Below are 20,645 nucleotides of genomic sequence, written 5' to 3' on the forward strand. Positions count from 1 at the left end.
GTGTGGATTTGAATGTGTTTCTTAACCCTGAGTTCTAGTCTGATCATGCTGTGGTCTGATAGACTGTTATGATTTCCATTCTTTTGCATTTGCTGAGGAGTGATTTGCTTCCAATTATGTGGTCAGTTTTAGAGTAAGTGCAATGTGGTGCTGAGAAAAATGTATCTTCTGTGGATTTGGGGTGGAGCATTCTGTATATGTCTATTAGGTCTGCTTGGTCCAGCTCTGTATTCAAGTCCTGGATGTCCTTGTTAATTTTCTGTCCTGTTGGTCTAATATTTACAGTGGAGTGTTGAAGTCTCCCACTATCATTGTGTGGGAGTCTAAATCTCCTTTTAGGTTGTTAAGAACTTGCTTTATGTATGTGGGTGCTCCTGTGTTGGGTTCGTATATATTTAGGATAGTTAGCTCTTCTTGTTGGATTGATTATTTTACCATTATGTAATACCCTTGTCTCTTTTGATCTTTATTGAAGTACATTTTATCAGAGACTAGGATTGCAACCCCTGCTTTGTTTTGTTCTCCATTTGCTCGGTAAATCTTCCATCCCTTTGAGTTTGTATGTGTCTTTGTATGTGAGATGGGTTTCCTGAATACAGCACACTGATGGGTCTTAACTTTTTATCCAGTTTGCCAGTCTGTGTCTTTTGATTGGGGCGTTTAGGCTGTTTACATTCAATGTTAATGTTGTTATGTGTGAATTTGATCCTGCCATTTTGTTACTGGCTGGTTTCTTGCCCGTTAGTTGACTCATTTTCTTCATTGCATCTTTGGTCTTTGCCATTTGGTGTGCTTTTGCAGTGGCTGGTAGTTGTTCCTTTCTGTGCTTAGTGTTTCTTTCAGGAGCTCTTGTAGGGGAGGTCTGGGGGTGACGAAATATCTCAGTAGTTGCTTGTCTGTAAAGGATTTTATTTCTCCTTCACTTAAGAAGTGTAGTTTGGCTGGATATGAGATTCTGTGTTGAAAGTTCTTTCTTTAAGGATATTGAATATGGGTCCCCACTCTCTTCTGGCATGTAGGGTTTCTGCCGAGAGATCTGCCGTGGGTCTGATTGGCTTCCCTTTGTGGGTGACCTGACCTTTCTCTCTGGCTGCCCTTAGCATTTTTTCCTTCATTTCAACCCTGGTGAATCTAACGATTATGTGCCTTGGGGTTGCTCGCCTTGAGGAATATCTTTGTGGAGTTCTCTGCATTTCTTGGATTTGAGTGTTGGACTGCCTTGCTAGGCTTGGGAAGTTCTCCTGGATAACATCCTGGAGTGTTTCCCAGCTTGTATTCATTCTCCCCGTCATATTCAGGTACACTGATCAAGCATAGATTAGATCTTTTTACATAATCCCATATTTCTTGGAGGCTTTGTTCATTTCTTTTCACTCTTTTTTCTCGTCTCCCTGTTTTTATTTCAATTGAGTTGATCTTCAATCTCTGATAGCCTTTCATCTGCTTGATTTAGCTATTAAAACTTGTATTTGCTTCATGTAGTTCTTGTGCTGTGTTTTTCAACTCCATAAAGTCGTTTATGTTCTTCTCTAAGCTGGTTATTCTAGTTAGCATTTCGTCTAACCTTTTTTCAAGGTTTTTGGTCTCTTTGCATTGGGTCAGAACATGTTCCATTAGCTCAGAAAAGTTTGTTATTATCCACCTTCTGAAGCCTGTTTGTCAATTCATCGCACTCTTTCTTGGTCATATTGTGTTCCTGTGTTGTTGAGGAGTTGTGATCCCTTGAGGGAGAAGAGGTGTTCTGGTCTTCGATGGCTTCATTTTTTTTGCGCTAGTTTTTTCGCATCTTCGTGGATTTACCTGGCTGTGATCTTAGGGAGCTGGTTGATGAGGTCACTTGTCTGCCTGTCGAGGCACTACTAGGTTTCCAGGGACCCCTTCAGGTTACTAGGTAGGCTTCCTGTGTCTTTTTTGTTTACACTGGGAGGTTAGGCCCGCCTCTTCTGCTGACCTGGAGGTGCTGCTGGGTGGTCAAGAATACCATCCTGTTGCTACATAGGCTTCCTGTGTTTTTTGTTAAAACATGAAGCCTAGTCCCACCTCTTTAATGGTGGGTTGTGTCTTTCCTCCACAGGGCTGGATCATTCAGGGTTCAGCTCAGACTGAGGCACTGGCTGCATTACCTGCTAGTTAGTGCTTCAGCCCTCTGGGGTTTGTGGGGGAGGGTAGGGACCTGCCCAGCCGCACAGTCTGTCTCCCCACTTTCAGCTCCCTCTCTCTTGGGTCATGGGGGAGGGGCCCGCCTAGCTGCTCCATCTGCAGGCTCTCCTGGCTGGCTTATGGGCTTACGCATTTGCTTAGATCTGAGCGACAGTCCGGCACACCGTCCTGGATTATTATTCAACTCTGTGCCTGTAATTCCTGGTGCTTGACTGGCAAAGATCCCCTGTTCTGTGTATTGCTGAGGCTTTGGGGGGAAGTGCTGTATCTGGACTGGAGTGCCAGAGGGGGATCCCCCAACTTACCGGTCAGATGCACTTTCTGGGTGAAGCAGCACCCCTCCCTGCCTCAGTCTGCCCTGCCTGGACTTTGCTCACCGTCCAACCAGACCCGTTGAAATGCACCTGGTACCTCAGTTGGAGCTAGGAGATCTCGATTTCTGCGTCTCTCTCGCTGGGTGTTGTGCACCGGAGTTGTGTCTATTCGGCCATCTTGACTCCCTCGCCATTGATGAATTTTAATAATTTCTAAATTAGGCACAGTAAGAGGTGAACAACTAAAACTACTAATAAAACAGGACAATTATACTGTAATAAAGATTATGTGAGTGTGGTCTGTCTCCCTTAAAATATCTTATTGTACTGCAATGTACTCACCTATTTTCAGACCATGGCTGACTGTGGGTAATAAACTGTGGAAATTAAAATCACAAATAAGTGGGGGTACTTCTGTAGTCTTTGAGAGTACCTTAAAACTGTAGCAACATTTTGCATTGCTGGGGCACCACTTCAATTTTATACCGGGTTATCCATTATTTATAACCTAGATTATGCGGTTCTGCAGGGAAAACTCATCTAAATTCTTAAGAGATAGTCATTACTTTAAATGCTATCAGACTAAAAGTCATCTAAATTCTTAAGAGATAGTCATTACTTTAAATTAAATGCTATCAAACTAAAAGTATGTGCTGATAATACTTTGGATACACTTGAATAAACAGAAGACAGATTTTGAAAATGTGTTTTCTTCAAACTCTGTGAGTGCTCAGCATACCCAGAAGTCCCTCTAAAGAGGAAACCCCATCGACAGCTTCAGTGGTTCATAAATCCACAAATGCCACAAAAAATACCAAGGAGCCTGGGCATGGTGGATCACGCCTGTAATCCCAGCACTTTGGGAGGCCGAGGTGGGCAGATCCCCTGAGGTTGGGAGTTCAAGACCAGCCTGACCAACATGGAGAAACCTTGTCTCTACTAAAAATAATAACTAACAAAATTATTAGCCGGGTGTGGTGGTGCATGCCTATAATCCCAGCTACTCGGGAAGTTGAGGCAGGAGAGGTTGCGGTGAGCCAAGATCACGCCACCAGCTTTGGCAACAAAACCGAGACTGCATCTCAAAAAATAAAGAATACAATTTATCTTCAACATCTTTATATGTATTCACATGAAAAATTTTAATTTACCCTCAAAAGTAAACTTTGTCATCACTATGTGAACTCCATTCGCAAATGTAAATAGTCAATCTTATGCAGGCAGAAAGGAGAGTTCTGAGGCAGACCTAAAACACCCTGAGGTCCCTGGTCAGACTCCTCAGACACAGCATGGTGTGGCTGTTCGTTCCTGAAGAAAGCACTCTTAAGATGTCAGCATTACATCTGTGTCCTAAGTTTTCCAGGAGAATGCATTTTTAAAATTAAGAAAGAATGGACCAGAATGACAGTGAACTGCTCATTTTAGAATGTTCTTTATTCTGACAGTTATTGGACAAATATAAGGCATGTTCACAAGTGTCTGAAGTTATGTACAAAACACACCCATTCAACAGATGCTCCTCTTCTCCTTTTGTACTTGCACTGCAAACGGGTCCTTATGCACGTTAACATCCATAGCGCTCAATTCTCATGAATATTCAGACAATGTTTTCGGAACCACCATGGACAATCTGTTTCAAACTAAGGCATGAGCTTCTACGAACTAAGTCACTAAGACACCAGAACTCACAGTGAACAAAGGCAGATGAAGGTGACAAAATCAGCTCATAAATTCATGACTCTTAAGTTTCCAGTGGAACAAAGAACACATTGAAAAACGTTTTTTTGATCCTTCATGTCGGAGAAAAATGGAATGTGTCCAGAATTCACAGTTCTAGATTTACCACTGTCTACAAGTCACAAAACAATATCTAATTTTTCCATGGTTTCTAATGTAGTTAGTTTTGCTCTTAGGCCACAGAACAAGATTGCATGCATTACTTTACAAAATGTCAAACACAGGACGATTGTAACACAGACACTTCAGGGTTGTCTAAATGCACAGCTTCTCTTTTTGTGGTGGGTGGGAAAGGAGAATGACGGTGGCCGTTTCCACACACCGCCCGTTGTGTGCTCAGCACAACTGGATGCGGCCCCCACGCACTTGCTGACTGACTCACAGAAGAACAGAAGCTGCTGAGGAGGCAGTGGAGTTCCAACTGCAGGCTCCAACCGGGGGCTGGGATGATGGACACACAGCCTCGACTCCAGGGGGCTAAAATCTTAGTCAATGCTAATTAAAAAGTGTTTTGTAAGTGATTTTTGAAAATCAGATTACATCTATAAAAGATGAAAGTAAACAATTTATCAGGGGGAACATAAAATAATAAAAGCAGATGGCATTTCACAAAGAGGAGATTTGAATCTTGGTCTAAGTCAGCCAATATTTTAACATTAACTATAAATTATTAAAATGTAGTTTGCTTATTCCCATTCTTAAAATGCAGAATCTCTGAGGAAAAACGTAGGCATATTTTCAGGAATACAGACCCATGTAAAAAATTTAAAGAGTCAGTTTCATCTCTCTTGCAAGCTACTAGAACAGGGTTTTCAAACACAAAAAGGTAACTAACAAATGTGGGGTGCTTGAATATGTTAAGAATTCTTATCCCTAGAATACTGCTTCGAGGCCCTGCAATACTTCCCAAAGGAAGACGCCCATCTAAAAGAGCTCCGTGCAGCCCCCGCGACCCATGAATGTGGCAGCTGTCATTCTATTAGCCACTGCTTGGCCATCATCAAAGAATTTACTCAGAGTGGGGAAATTACTCAATATCAACTATGTTAGCGATTTCCATGTATTGAGCTTTGTGACGCACAATGCACGAGGGTCTTGAAATGTTTGCTTTTTACACCAGTGGTAGGAAATTGTGATTCCTCCGATTCAACATGCCAGTGGATGAGCTTTAGTGAAGGCAGCTCCCGATTCTCAGTGGGCCAGCCTCTTCCAGAAGGTGCAGGCTACTACTCTTCCGACAGATCACGACCCCGGCAGGCCGGGCAAGCGCTCTGCCCTTTAAGCCACTGCTTAAAGCACTGAAAGGGAGAAAGCAAAATCAGGAGAGGCCTTCAGGGCCATGAGGAAGCCAAGCTCCCCTGTGCTGCTGGGCTCCTTGGCGGGTGCGGCTCACTGGCCCTTCATCTCCCTTGGGCCTGGAGCTGCCCAATACTCAGGGACACCAACGCCTGCTCAGGCCAGAGTGTGGACAAAGCTCCAGCAGCCACCGATCCCACCTCAGGGTCAGGTCCTGAGCGCTCTGGGCCTCTGACTTAGCCTCAGGGGGTGCCTTGCCCTGAGCCCTGGCTCCAGTCTCAGCTCTTCCACTTCAGTTGTGCTGAATTCCAGAGCCTGGCATTCTTGGCCCTATGACCCAATCACTCATTCTTAGCCCATCCCTCGGCCTGCCCTCAACCCCTGGCTCTGGAACAGCCCACCAGCCTGCACGCCACACTCCTGCGGCCTCTGCCCACACTGCTGAGGCTGAGGCCAGTCAGCTAGCCCAGACATAAGACCCTGTACCCAAAGGAGGCAGACCACACCAAAGAGACTCAGCAAGTGGTCTCAATTCCTTTTAGTGAGTATGCTATATTTATCCCGTTGCAAAAAATGAGCAAATCCCATGGCAGAGACCTCATCTGTTCTAACCCAGCAGCAGGGGTACACACAAATGCACACACAGATCCCAGAATGGTGCGGCAGGACTGTCGCCGGGTCAGGCAGAAGAGACTAAGTTCAGTTTGGTTTTTGTCCTCTAAAATATTTAACTGACTTCATATACTACACTAAGTTAAAAAAAAAAAAAAATGGTTTCACTGTTTCTCCACTTGGTCAAGTGCGGTCAAGTGCGTAAGACCACCTCTCAAGGAACTAATACTGCTTTGAATCTCAGCACCAGTGAGTGGCGGGAGCTGCCGCTCTCCTCTCCCCACATGGGATGGAAAGGACGCGGGACTGCCCCTCCCGCAGCTGGTGTGTGGACAGGGAGTCAGTGAACACTGACACTGGAGGTGTGCAAAGAAAGGGTTTGAAAGCACAAGAAACACTGATGACTAGAAGACAATTCCTTTCTTATTTTCAAAACAGTTGACGGTTCCAATGCATGCTGTACAATGGCCAGAAAGAGCTCTTACCCCTTTGTGATACTTGTGCCCGCATTTGAGCACACGCACATTTTTTGATTTGAAGACCTCGTGGCATATTTCACAGGAACTCACAGCTGGTGCCTGTGGAAACAAACAGACCTGAATAATAAAGAACTACATTTTTTTTTAATGACATGAGTTCTTCCTTCAAGTGGCCTTCAAACGTCTTTTGCCACAAAGTGTGGCAGACTATTCACAATCACAGCTAAACAGTCTAACTTTTTTTTTTTTGGTGAAATGGAGTTTTGCTCTTGTTGCCCAGGCTGGAGTGCAATGGCATGATCTCAGCCCACCACAACCTCCGCCTCCTGGGTTCAAGCGATTCTCCTGCCTCAGCTTCCCAAGTAGCTGGGATTACAGGCATGTGCCACCACGCCTGGCTAATTTTGTATTTTTAGTGGATATGGGGTTTCTCCATGTTGGTCAGGCTGGTCTTGAACTCCCAACCTCAGGTGATCCGCCTGCCTCGGCCTCCCAAAGTGCTGGGATTACAGGCGTGAGCCACCATGCCCGGCCAGAAACAACTTATTTTTTAGCAGCATTTCTTAACAATATAAAAACACAAAAACATACTTTTTAAAAAAGCTTACTTAGAAAGTTCTAATTTCCTCAGAGAAAAAACTGTTTTATGTGGCTAAAAGAGTCCCAGGTGAAGATTAACATACCTAAAGTGTAGTATGGGCTAATCATGTGGTATGGCATAATTAATCATTCATCTAATCATCTAAGAGTTGAGGGCAGTAAATTCCAACACATCCACACAATGGACTATTGTGTAGCCAAGGCAAATCATGATGGAAGTCCATAATCCCTGACACAGAAAGCTGGCCCCAACAGCCTGCTGAATGAAAGCAGCTAACAAGACAGTATGTATCAGATATAACTCACTTTTTAATAAACATGCTGCAATGCAAGTATACATACATGCCTAGAAAAGCATGTTAACAGTGGTTGCCCCCAGGTTAAGGGAGATTTAACCTTTGTCTTTACTGTTTTCTAGTTTCAATGAGGATGGATTACTTGTGCAAATCAAAATAAAACAAATGGATGGCTCATCCGGCAAACATCCATGGGCAGGGACTGTGTGGGGCACGGGACACAGAGATGAATGGAGGGCTGTGGCCTCAGCAGCTCACAGTCTGGTGAGCACAGACAGTGCTTTCGATGCGAGCGCAGACCTGAGTGCTGCCTGGGACTCCAGGCATAGCGTTCTCCCTGCAACTCACAACACTTACCCTACTAGCACTGCACCATTAACTTCTACTCTACCTGACTGCCTCTTAACTCTGAGCACCTTGAAGGCACGAAATGAATCCCATCAGGGTCCTTAGCAGCTGGCAAAAAACCTAGCCTACACTCATGCTCTAAAAACCCCTGCTGAGGGAGCCAGCGAATGCAGGCAGCCCTGGCAGTGGGATCCAGTTCAGGAAGTGGCGCTGGGGCCTGAGAGGACCTTGAATTGCTGTCCAGCGTTCTGCCGTCCTTTCCCAAGGCATGACTCAGCCTGAGAGGCAGATGCTGCAGAATGAGGGTTCATGCCCCTCCACTGCTGCCCGTGACTTGAGGGTCAGGGAGAAGAGGAAGTGCCAGCACGGGGAAGAGCCAGTGAAGGCTTCTCCAATGCCCAGTGCAAAGCTCGGGGCCAGGTTTAGTGTGAAAAAATCTGCACTTCACTTGACTGTTTTCTGTTTCCCAGCAAAGACGGGCACAGTGTATTTCTAAGTAAAACGAAAAAAGGACAGCCACAATAAAAACAACAACAAAAACCCAGCCCCTCAGAGAACATACAAAGTCTAACTAGAGTATTCGGTTTTGACTAATTCATATATACGTGCATACAGGAGTTTAGAAACATATATACCAAAGTGGTAATACTGGTTACAGGGTGGGTTTTTGTTTTTTTTAAGACGGAGTCTCACTCTGTCACCGAGGCTGTAGTGCAGTGGCACAATCTCAGCTCACTGCAACCTCCACCTACGGATTCAAGCAATTCTCCTGCCTCAGCCTCCTGAATAGCTAGGACTACATGCATGTGCCACCACAATTCTTTTGTATCTTTAGTAGAGATGGGGTTTCACTGTGTTAGCCAGGATGGTCTCAATCTCCTGATGTCGTGATCCGCCCATCTCAGCCTCCCAAAGTGCTGGGATTACAAGCATAAGCCACCATGCCCAGCCAACAGGGTGGGTTTTTAAATGCCCTTTTTTCTATTGTGAGTATGTAATGCTTTTGTAATTTAAATAGTAATACTTTTAACAAACTATGATTATCAAATTAGGTCCCAGTTTGAATACATATTTTTCTTTCTCATACAATTTGGTGAAGTTTAAGTCAGCTTTTATATCTTCATTACTATAAACATCCACCATGAAGCAAAGAGAGAACTCTCTTCTCCAGGCAATCATGGTCTATCTTGGGGTGGGGGTGGCCACGATACCACATTCACTTTGCACATGCACACACGTGACCCATCACGGAAACACCCAAGAGAGGAGGGACTCCAGCCAGGTCTTGCAGGAATGCCCTACCTGCTCGGAAGCTCCCTCACTGGGGTGTGGGTGGGGCTGAGGCCCTTTAGAGCTGAGTGTATGCAGTGTGAAAAGTCTCCAAAGAGTAGTGGAAAGTGAAAACGTCTGGGAGGAATAAAATCCTAAGTTTACGAAAAGACTCAATGCCTGCTCAAGTTAGCAAAGCAGTACTCTGTGCAGTCTCCTACTGCTGGCTCCCTGGCTGAGGTGATGGGGCCTGCAACTCTTCCCCCTGTGGTTGTTGGTTATACTCTTACACCATAGATGGACAAAAGGGAAGATGTGCTTGACACCAGAATTCCATCCAGAGCCCACGGCCCTGAACCACACAGATGAGAGGCCCTCTTGTAGCCACCCCTGTGGTCCCTACTGCATGGTTCCAGCGTCAGCCAGTCCCTGTGGTGAGGATGAGGGAATGACACGGGACAGCCACAAGTCGAAAGGCCCACTCTGAGCTACCTCCAGGCCTTCAGCCAAGTGAATGCGGGCAAGCTATGTGAGCTATCTGTGCCTCCGTTTCCTTATTATAAATAAAGATAATTACACTGCCTTATCAATTCAGATCATAGATATTGTAGTATTTTATGAAACCTTCTATGTAAATTAAACATTCTTATTGTCTAAAAGGAAAATAAACAACTTAATCACTACACAAATTCCAGGCAAGTGTAGCCTATTCCATTGTCCCTTCTCAGGCATGGACAGCAAGCAGCCTCTCTGGAGCACAGAGCAGACCCAGTCATCCTACAGCAGCCTCTGACCCAGACAACAGCCTGGGCAAGCAGCGGTGCCTGGGCTCAGTGCTAGTAAGTGATGGAACCAATCTGTGCAATTCCAAAGCCATGGTTACACAGAAGAAAATTATTCAAAAATGATTTCCCCAACTGTTCAAAATACCAGAGTGGATGTACAAAGTTCCTATATTTAACCATCTGCAGCAAAACGAGGGCAAGAGAGAGAAGACCCAGTTCCCCCACAGCGGTCAGAGCCCATGTCACTCGTGTGCAGGGACCTATTTCCATGCTGGGACCGAGACCCAGGGTACCAGAGCAGAGACCATGACCTCAGCCACTCACTGACTGCTCTAACTGGACACGTTCACCTACACTGAAATTCAGTTTCTAATTTTAGGATCAAATAAATTAGGTCTAGAAATGAATGGGGCTAAAACAGGGATTAAAAATTTTGTTTCCTTATTTTTCATTAAAAAAACTATTCAGTTATACTTACAACCCTCAAAGGGACATCTTCTGCTTTCTGCCCCTTGGTTTTGGGTGATGGTGCAACAATCGCCGAGGGTGGGCCCTGGGAGGACCTGGTCACAGGGGTGGCAGGGCTGGGCTCACGTGTCCTCTTGTCCTTTCCTGGGTTTGGCTGTGAAGATAACAGGGGTGGTGGGCAGGGCACAAAAGGGAAGCAAAGTTCAGTTACACAACAACTTGACCACCTTCTCTCTTTAGTACACTGCTCTCTCTGTTTTGAAGCTTTTTTTTTAAACAATTCTCATATTTTATAAATAAAAAAGGATGAAATGGAACATCTGGATAAAATACCTTTTTCTTTTTCTGTTCATCGAGAATGTGTTCTGTCACTCTTTGGACAATTTCATCAATACTCAATCCTGAGAGTGAGTTCTTGTTTTTGCTTCGCACTTTTTTAATAAAACCAGCAAGCTCGGTGCTGAAAGGCAAAGTGACAACAGAAAGTTCTCTACCGCTAAGAAATACTACATGCCAATATTAATCCAACAGCCCAACCCGAAGAAACAAAGACAAGGCACACAAAATTAATTTGAAAACCACTGATAATAACAGTCACTGTATCTAAAAGCAGGTCTTTTTTTAAGACAGAGTCTCACTCTGTTGCCCAGGCTGGAGTGCAGTGGTGCCATCCTGCTTACTGAAACCTCCGCCTCTCGGGTTCAAGCAATTTTTGTATTTTATAAGAAGAGATGGGGTTTCATCAAATTAGCCAGGCTGGTCCTGAACTCCTGACATCATGTGATCCACCTGCCTCAGCCTGGCCTAAGCCACCAAGCCTGCTGGCCAATCATATTTTAACTGCCCCTTTGTTTACAAACTTCCATTTCGAAGGCTGTAATTAACACTGTCTCAGAAATAACAGCATATCCCGAAGGTCATTCCTGAGCACAGGGTCCTTTGTTCCAAGCTGCATTTCAGAGACACTGCCTCTACCTTACCATCTCCCACAGCTGAGACAAGAGGCACCTCTGGCCCCCTGGCACCAGCCTGCACAGCAGAAACCAGAGGTGGAGGCAGAAACACTCCTGAAGAGCTTGCCATCACCCCAACCCTATTTACAGCTCCTGCTTACTCAGGTAAGGGCAGCTTTTCCCCACTCACAAGAACACCTTGTTAACATGTTCACATGCCCCATTCACCGTGGAATTCCATTCAGTCTTCAACCTCATACTCTAACAAATCAGAGGTCTTGCCTGACAAGGTATAGGTTGCTGCTGCCTTCTTTGCTATATGTAATTTTGTTTCCCCAAATGATGCAAAATTATTGTCATGCAGTTCATTTACTGATTCCATAAAGCTAGTTTTAGATAGTGTTATTGGTCTCACCAAAATCTTAGCAAATTGTCATGGGTTCTGAAGAGATCCTATGACATTACCCAGTGGTCAATGTTTTCAATTTACATATGCACATTAAAAAATTTATTTGAGGCCAGGTGTGGTGGCTCATGCCTGTAACCTCAGCACTTTGGGAGGCCAAGATGGGTGAATCACTTGAGATCAGGAGTTCAAGACTAGCCTAGCCTATATGGTGAAATCCCATCTCTACTAAAAATACGAACATTAGCCAGGGTTGGTGGTGCATGCCTGTAATCCCAGCTTCTCAGGAAGCTGAGGCAGGAGAATCGCTTGAACCCAGGAGGCAGAGGTTGCAGGGAGGCAAGATGCCATTGCACTCCAGCCTAGGTGACAGAGACGGACTCTGTCTCCAAAAAAAAAAAACAATTTATTTGAAAATACTTATTTCTATATTTACAAAAAGAAGGAGCACCTGTCGTCTTTCTGAGCAAAACAACGATGCAACCCTTTTCATGTTAACACCTAACTGCTCTTGATTTTCTCTGGTCAGGAAACTTCAGCTCAACTAAGCATGGAACAGTCACAGACATTTTCTGTTCGTACCTGTTGTAACATGGGAATACCACTGACAGGTGCTCAATTATACTATTGAACGGCTTTTTTGGAGACTGGCTTGAACGTGCAGCACGTCCTGGAGGAACATGTTGCTTCTGATTAGCCACAGGTCTTTGCTCTGACAGAGCTGCCTGGCCAGCCCTTTTTGGCCCTGGCAGCTGAGTGGCTTCAGGCTGACTGGGAGGTGGCCCTGGCAAGAGTGCAGGAGGAGCCTCCTCTGGGGAATCGCCGGCAGAGAACACATTGGGATCCCTGTGAACTGCTGCGTGGCTTCCAGTCACGTCGCTTGCAGAAGTCACAAGCCCTGGGTCATCGTGGCCTGAAGAGTCAGGGAGTAACTCAGCATAAGCCTGTGAGGAACACACCAGAGTATGGATCACTTAGGGCTTCCCTTGAATTAAGAGGAACAAATGCCAAGGGCAAAGGCTGCTGAATGGATACAACAATAACGCAGCCCAGAAGCTCCATGCACAGGAAACCTGAATACTGCGAATTAAATATTTTTGTTTAAAAGAATTATTGATAATAACTTGTTAGTTATTAGAACAAGAGTAGGAGGGCTCAGACTTCTAAATAATTTTCTCTATAGGTCACTATTTTCTCTGTAAGATGAGAAAAACCACCTAAACTAGACCACTTCACCTGCCTACTGGCCGTCCTTCAGCCTGGTCACACTTCTCCCCTTCCAAGCTAAACCATGTAGCTGACAGATGGAACATCACAGTCCCCATACTCCCCAGAGCCGTCTCCATCTCAGGAGGGCCACCTCCTCTTCCCTTCCCAGCCCCACACTGTTGCGTTCTCCTGGCAGCTCTCAAGCCTCTGTCCATACCTGCAGTGCTGATGCTCCTCCCCAGGCAGCTGCCTGAGGCCGAATCTTTTAAAAAGTTTTCAGTCTAGAATATTTTCCTCAGATCCAAATCTGCAAATCCACTTGGGCGATTCCAAGGCAACCCAAACTCAATGTGTAGGAAACCAGCCTCAGGCAGCCTCCCCAATCCTGCTCTTCCCCTAGTACTCCTGGACGGAAGCCCAAGACTCACCCTTGACTCCCATGTGGACACATGGGGCCCGGTCTCCTGAGCAGCATGGCGCCTGCAAATGTACCCCTAACCACCTCTCTCACATCTGTTCTCTTCCCTCCACCCCCACTGTCATGCCCCATCCAGGACAGGCTGATGGCATAAGCTGATAACCAGCCAACTGGAAATCACTCAAGCCCCTCCTCAACACTCCCCCACACTAGTAAGCTCATCTTCAAAAAGCACACTAGCTCCCTGTAACCCTCAGATACATTCCGAGACCCCCAGTGAATGCCTGAGATCACAAAGAGTACCAAATCCTATGTATAATATGCACGAATTCCTTTTTCCTTCATCACAATTTCACAGACAGGATTCGTTCTGACCACAGATCTTAGCAACTTCAGGATACAATCTTTTCTCTCTTCTTGTTAGGTCAAGAATTTTCAGGTCTTCACCTAAAGGAAGCATTTTATTGCTTCTATAGCATATCTGAATGACCAGCATCATTACTCCCATGGTTTGGGGCCATTATGGAGTAAAATAGGGGCGACTTGGACACAAGCACTGGGGTAATGAGAAGTTCATCTGGTCACTGAGACGGTTTCTAGGTGCTTGTGGGCAGGGAGCAGCAACAGCATGAAGATGCTGGACAAAGGGAGGAGGCATGTCACAGGTGTGACCTTGTGAGATTTCAGATTTTATCACGCTACTCAAAACAGTGTGCAATTTAATACTTATGGATTATGTATTTCTGGAAATTTCCATTGAGTATTTTCTAACTGCGGTTGTCTGTAGATAATAAACCACGAAAAGTGAAGCTGTGAAGAAGGAAGATTCCTGTATGAATCTGCTGCTGTTCTCTTATTTGAGACCTATCTCATCTGGCCTAAGGAAGCTAGAAGCATCCAAACTGCTGTAACACAGCTTTTAAGGCGACTCCCTTGGCTCTGCCCCTGGGTACTTCTCCAGCCCGTGTCATACTGAGCTTCTATGACAGCAGGAAAGGAGTGTGTTCTCTCTCTCTCTAGGCTCCAGGTGCACTGTGTGTTCCATCTAGAGCTCTGACCCTCCAAACACACCCCCTCCTCCTTTGTCTGGTAAGTTCCTACTGCAGATCTCTGTCTCTGGGAGAGTTCTGGAATCTTCTGCTGAGGCTACACCTCTAGATTAGGTTAGTGGCCCCTGATTCACACTGCTCTAGCATTTTCCCTTGAGAAACCTCACTCCCCGTGCAGCTAACTATGGATTTAAAGTCTGTCTTTCCCCAAGCCAGTGTGCACTTTGAGGGCACAGCCCACATCAATCTTTATCACCACTAATTACCCAGTGAATGAATCAGGGAGAAATGAGATACAAAGTAAATAATTTTTAGGCACACTTATTACTCAAGCTCCTAGAATACTAAGAGTTCCCAGAATTTTGGATATGAAAATTCTTTTGAGTATTTATGAAATAACGTAAGTTAGAATTACAAACTAATAGTAAAATACCCTATTATTGAGAGCCAACATTTTCTCTATATGTATCTGTTACAAGAACTTGGAAAAACGATAAATGAGAAGTGCCCTTTAATGTAATTCTAAATAAAACTGCACGTTCAATGGAGAGGAAACTGGATCTCAACACAATATTCTACTCAGTTCAGGGTGGCCACACGTTTTCCACACTTAATTATTTTTTCAGATGAATTCACAGTAAGTTTGAATGTTTACTGTACAATGTACTGGTGAGAAAGAGACATTCAAGGCCAGGCTGAGATCTAACTCACGTGAGGGAAGGGCCACAGTGGGAGGCCCAGAGAGGGCCGCCCCTGACAGGTTTCCAGGGGCAGGCAGGATGCAGAGGACGGAGTTCCAAGCCACAAACAGCCCAGGCAAAGGTCTGGCAATAGTGGGAGGGTGCAAATCACATGGTGGGAAAGAGTCTCCTCTGTCTTTAGGAACCAGATTTCACTGTCCTGCCACAACATTCTGGAACCTCTCTCTTTCAGCTCTTGAACACAGTCCCCCTTTAATTTTGTTTTTCTTTTATACCTACGTTTTCTCTCAAGATCTAACTTTAAATGTCTATAGTCTGATCTCCTCTGGGCCTAATTCATTTCAATTTAGTATTTACTAAGCAACTGTTCTGTGCCCAAATCTAAGAAATACGGGTTTAGCCATATCGTAAAGTCCACAAAATACAATTTATGCTTTTCTTTACTGTGCTGTGTATTAAAATAAAAAGACAAGATTATTCACAGTTATTCACAAGATTCAGCAAATACCTCAAACAAGCAGTAAAATATGATGTGCCAGACCAACAAAGCCCTTTATGTCTCTGACATAGCAGCTTTTATTCTGTATTTGAGGGGGAAATCTCTTAAATTTTGGTCTTATGCACCAAATATCTAGGAATAAGAGTATAATCTGAGGTGGTGACAGGGTTCTGCTTGAATCACAGGCACCTGGATTATTCATTCAAAGTTAGGAATACATATACCAGACACACACACACACACACACACACACACACACACACACACACACGGCACCTGGATTATTCATTCAAAGTTAGGAATACATATACCGCCCCCCCACACACACACACACACAGAGATTGAGGCAGGGGGAGAGAGGAAAGAAAGGAGCCAGGCCAAGGTACAGGAGAATGATAGAAATGTAGCAATGGTGTATTCACCTCAGTCCATTCCTCATACAGATGTGGAAAGACTGATCTATTTTATATAAGAATGTTATAAAGCTTAAAAGGTTAACCAGTAGCACCAATAATGAAAACATTAAGTCAAGTATTAATCAATCTCATCCTCACTCCCAGAAAACAGTAACAAATAACTACTTTGGCCAGTTAAGAAATAAATTATGTTAAAAAAAAAAATGTGCTAGACTTACCATGTTACAGGTGGGAAATGAAAGCTCAGAAATCTGCACTTTAGAAAGTTCGCTGAGCCGAGAACCATTTTTAATTGCCTTAATTTGTTCTTCAAATTGAGACTGTGAGTAGAAAGGAAAGGGTGGGAAAGCCACGACTGCCAATTAATACTTTGTTTCTTACTATACATTATAAATGAAACATGACTGTCTTGTAAGGAAATTCAAAATAAGACCTCATTAATCCGAATGCTCCACAGCCTTTTCAAACATAATGCCTCTAATCTTACCAATCAAGGCAGAAGTCAAGATGGTTAATTAAGAAAATACCATTATGTCCATGAAAAGCTCATACTTTCGACAAAAAATATATTATTGATAATAACAGACAAAAAAGAAATAGTTTCAATATGACACTAGCCTCCCGAGAATTAAAAATATCATAAAGATTTTGACAGAATTAAAAGACTTTTTTTACAACTTACCTTTGCTTTCTCAATCTCTTTTGTAACATTAGAACGAAACAATTCCCATGAACATATGTCAGACTCCATGTCAGGATATGCTGCAGAATCACTGAAAAAGTATAATATAAAACTGGTTTAGAAATTAAAAAAATTAAAAGCACTTACGTACAAATAAACATCTAAACATGAGAGAAAGATACATTTTTTTTTTTTTTTGGGACGGAGTTTCGCTCTTGTTACCCAGGCTGCAGTGCAATGGCGCGATCTCGGCTCACCGCAACCTCCGCCTCCCGGGTTCAGGCAATTCTCCTGCCTCAGCCTCCTGAGTAGCTGGGATTACAGGCATGCACCACCATGCCCAGCTAATGTTTTTGTATTTTTAGTAGAGACGGGGTTTCACCGTATTGACCAGGATGGTCTCGATCTCTTGACCTCGTGATCCACCCGCCTCGGCCTCCCAAAGTGCTGGGATTACAGGCTTGAGCCACCGTGCCCGGCGGAAAGATACATTTAACATGATCAAATATACACAAAAAACCCCAACTATTTTTAAAGAATTGCTTATCTTAGAAACTTGCCTCTAGAGACACTTTAGAAAATTTTAATAAAAACTCTAAAACTGAAGGGCAGAGAGAAAATAATTCTCCTGAATTTTAAGTTCTTTTCCCAAATTTTAAAGTTTGACCATTCTTCATTTGACATCTTTATGTTTAATATTAAAGCCAGCCTCTGCATTCAAAGATTTTTTTTAAAAGGTAGTTTGAAACATTCAAAAGATTCCAATCAAACCCTAATCACTACCTTAATATAAAAATAAAGGATAGGCCTAAGATAAATTTATAATCTCAGCACCACCTCATGAATCTGGTCTATTGAAAGTGACAGATAAACTGACTACTCCTAATTGAGAGGATCAAAAACACTACCAATCTGTGTGTATAGTAAACCCCTCATTATGCATCTTGAAGAAAAACCACAGCATTCTTTTTACCTCTTTTCTGTTTCTATACTTTGGTGGAAAAGGCGGAATTAGCATGACATCCTGAAGAAAGAATCTTTGTATACTCTATAGTTTACTGCAAGAGTCGATACTATTAGATGAAATGAGTCTGAGATACCTTTGCTCCCCAGATGAGCCGCAATGCAGCCTATGACGGGTGCTTAGTACAGGCAGTTGACCACCACTTGGTCTCAACCTCAGCTGTACTAGTCCTGTAATCTAAATCAGCCTATTAGTTTACCCTTAATCAGAAAAATTTTCTCATGAAAAAAACTAAATCTTGAAAATGAAGAATGGGCCGAGGGTGGTGGCTCACACCTGTAATCCCAGCACTTTGGGAGGCCAAGGTGGGTGGATCACAAGGTCAGGAGTTAGAGACCAGCCTGGCCAACATGGTGAAACCCCATCTCTACTAAAAATACAAAAAAAAAAAAAATTAGCTGGGCATGGTGGTGCACACCTGTAATCCCAGCTACTCAGGAGGCTGAGGCAGGAGAATCCCTTGAACCCGGGAGGTGGAGGTTGCAGTGAGCTGCCGAGATCATGCCACTGCACTCCAGCCTGGGCAACAAAGCAAGGCTCCATCTCAAAAAAAAGAAAAAAAAGAAAACAAATAAGAACCATACATTAAAACTGACTGTACATGATTGACACAACCTCTGGTTCATTGCTGAGGGTTTGAAATTTGAATCAAAAGGCAAGCACCAGGAACGATGAAAAACCTGGGATTAAAAACGCAAAACGTGTGCATAGAACACGGTAAGAGAACCCAATGAAAAGTTATCTCACATGCAAAAAACCCACACAGAGAAGTGCTAAGTACTAGGGTGAAGAAGATCCTCTAGGAATCCCAGGCAAGCCTTATCTCAAAAACAAAAACAGGTAGAGATTGTATGGAGAGCTGAAAAAATTTAGCATGCGTGAATATACTTTGTAGTAACATTCCTATATACCGTCATGCAGACTGTTAAATAGCGATTATGGAAAGCAATTTGGCAAAAAATTTTAAAAGCCTTGAAAATGTGATCTTCATTCCAAAAATTTACTGCATGGATGTGACTAATAATCTGCATAAAGATTTAACAATGAGGATGCTCACTGCAGGGCGGCTAATATTAACAAAAATTCACAGACAACTTCACTGTCCCAGCACAGCAGAGTTTGATAAATCATGACATGTTTCTATGCTTGAATACTATCCAACCTTTCAAAATTAGGTTGGAGAAATGGAATTATCAATATGAAAAGAAATTTCCTATGTACTATTTAGTAAAAATAAATCTGCAAATTTTCATTTTTTCAAACACTTCATGAAAATATTCTAAAATACTGTTATATCTCCATTTAGAATTATGAATAATTTTTATATTTTTTGTTTGTATGTCTTAACTTTTCTACAATTGAACATGTATCAATCATGTAACTATGAAAAATAAAATGGTCCTAATACAAAATAATGTTTTTCTCAAATGGTCCTAGCTTTATCTTCTAAATGACGTGCTGAGAACGCCCACAAAACCAAATTACCGGCTAATCTGCTCCAGCTTCTTAAGATAGGCTTCTGCTTGTGACTCCATGATCTGTAGCTTATACACTTCACTCTCCTTCCAGTTTTCAAGGATGGATACCTGCCAGTTGGTTAGAGGACACATGAGTATTTTATAAATGACAGTCTGAAACTATTTTAAAGGTTAAAACTTAAACATTCGAAACCACTTTCTAATTTCTCCTTAAATGAAACATGACAGAATCACCAGAACTTGATTATATCATAGGTGATCATGAATTAGACGTTGAGATTTGAAAACGGAATAACAAAATGACATTACAAATGTATACCTTACACGATCCCTTTTGCAGATATGCATAACTACATGGCTTTCTGCTAAAGCCATATATAAACAGAGAGCCAGCTTAACTGCATGTGCACACCAGTGTGTATTACCTATGGTCCTGCAGCAGAATAACCCTTAATAAGGGCAGCGTCCTCTGCAACAGAAAAGCCTCAGAGAAGCTGTTCTTCTCAGCAAGGGTATCAAAAGCCTTTGGGATATGCTTTTAAGATTTTAGACTCTCTGTGGCTTCCCTTTAGAATCCAACTGGCCATTTTTATGAGAATCCCTGCAGGAAATGTAGAATGACCTCATGGTCCAAGTGATCCATTAAATAGCCTTTTAATCCAGGTGTCAGTAACCTTGACAGGACCCACCAGGCAAACCTGCTTGCCAAATGGTGGTAAACGTGAACTAAACAAGCTCAGGAATACAGATGCAGGTGTGGGACTCACAGAATATTCACACTTCGGCTCTCTTTTTCCTTTCCTCTCCTTAGAAACAGGTGCATAGTCTATTAAGGGAAAAGCCTAATGCTTGCAGACTGTATAAAGGAAGTCTTTTCTTATTTTACCAGAATAATCACAGACACATATGCCAATAAATATCATTTGTCAGCTAGAGAAACATAAGAGAATAATGTTTTAGGAACGAAATAAAATACAGCCAGATGTCATTTTGATTTTTGTCTTAGTAATTTCTCAAACAGTGTACTGACATTGTTATATATTCTTCTAGGGGGCAGGAGGAGTGTATTCTTAATACGTGGATTATTTTCAATTTCCTTTCCAAGTATTGGCAAATATGGTTGACTACTTCATGGTACATCACTTGACTAAATATGATGAAAGTATTCAAAGTGTACAGTATAGGAAATGAGTGAATTATAATGGTAAAAAAGGAAAGCAGGTTACAAAATTTGGTGTACACTATGAGTGCATTTAAGTAACAACATAAGCATACCGGTAAAACATCACAAGGCTATAGGCAAGAAAAAGAGTGGTCGTTTTAGGGAGAATATATTATGGGTGACAGGGTATCCTTTAGGCACCACACTTTTCAGTAATGTCTGTTATGCCTTGTATGTCATTGAAGTAACACAGAAACAAATGACAAATGCCATAGCCATCACTA

General features: G+C 43.1%; 1 protein-coding gene across 15 annotated transcripts in view; it reads right to left on the reverse strand.

Moving 5' to 3' along the window:
- Positions 1–3,887: 3,887 nt before the first annotated feature.
- TTC3 (tetratricopeptide repeat domain 3) overlaps positions 3,888–20,645 on the reverse strand; it is a 127,047-nt gene continuing 110,289 nt past the window's right edge. For 13 of the 15 annotated variants that reach the window (XM_032276900.1, XM_032276901.1, XM_032276895.1 and 10 more), the window contains 8 exons: positions 19,207–19,307; positions 16,698–16,788; positions 16,234–16,335; positions 12,306–12,667; positions 10,698–10,824; positions 10,375–10,518; positions 6,605–6,697; positions 3,891–5,509 (listed from right to left, as the gene is read on the reverse strand). In XM_032276900.1, the coding sequence (XP_032132791.1) occupies positions 5,438–5,509; positions 6,605–6,697; positions 10,375–10,518; positions 10,698–10,824; positions 12,306–12,667; positions 16,234–16,335; positions 16,698–16,788; positions 19,207–19,307 (1,092 nt within the window). In that variant the 3' untranslated portion in view covers positions 3,891–5,437. Of the gene's footprint in view, positions 5,510–6,604; positions 6,698–10,374; positions 10,519–10,697; positions 10,825–12,305; positions 12,668–16,233; positions 16,336–16,697; positions 16,789–19,206; positions 19,308–20,645 lie in introns of all 15 variants that reach the window. The other 2 variants (XM_032276893.1, XM_032276894.1) reach the window with 1 other exon arrangement.

The sequence above is a fragment of the Sapajus apella genome, unplaced genomic scaffold, assembly GCF_009761245.1.
Source record: "Sapajus apella isolate SASKATOON/1434 unplaced genomic scaffold, GSC_monkey_1.0 scaffold8, whole genome shotgun sequence".
NCBI lineage: Eukaryota > Metazoa > Chordata > Mammalia > Primates > Cebidae > Sapajus > Sapajus apella.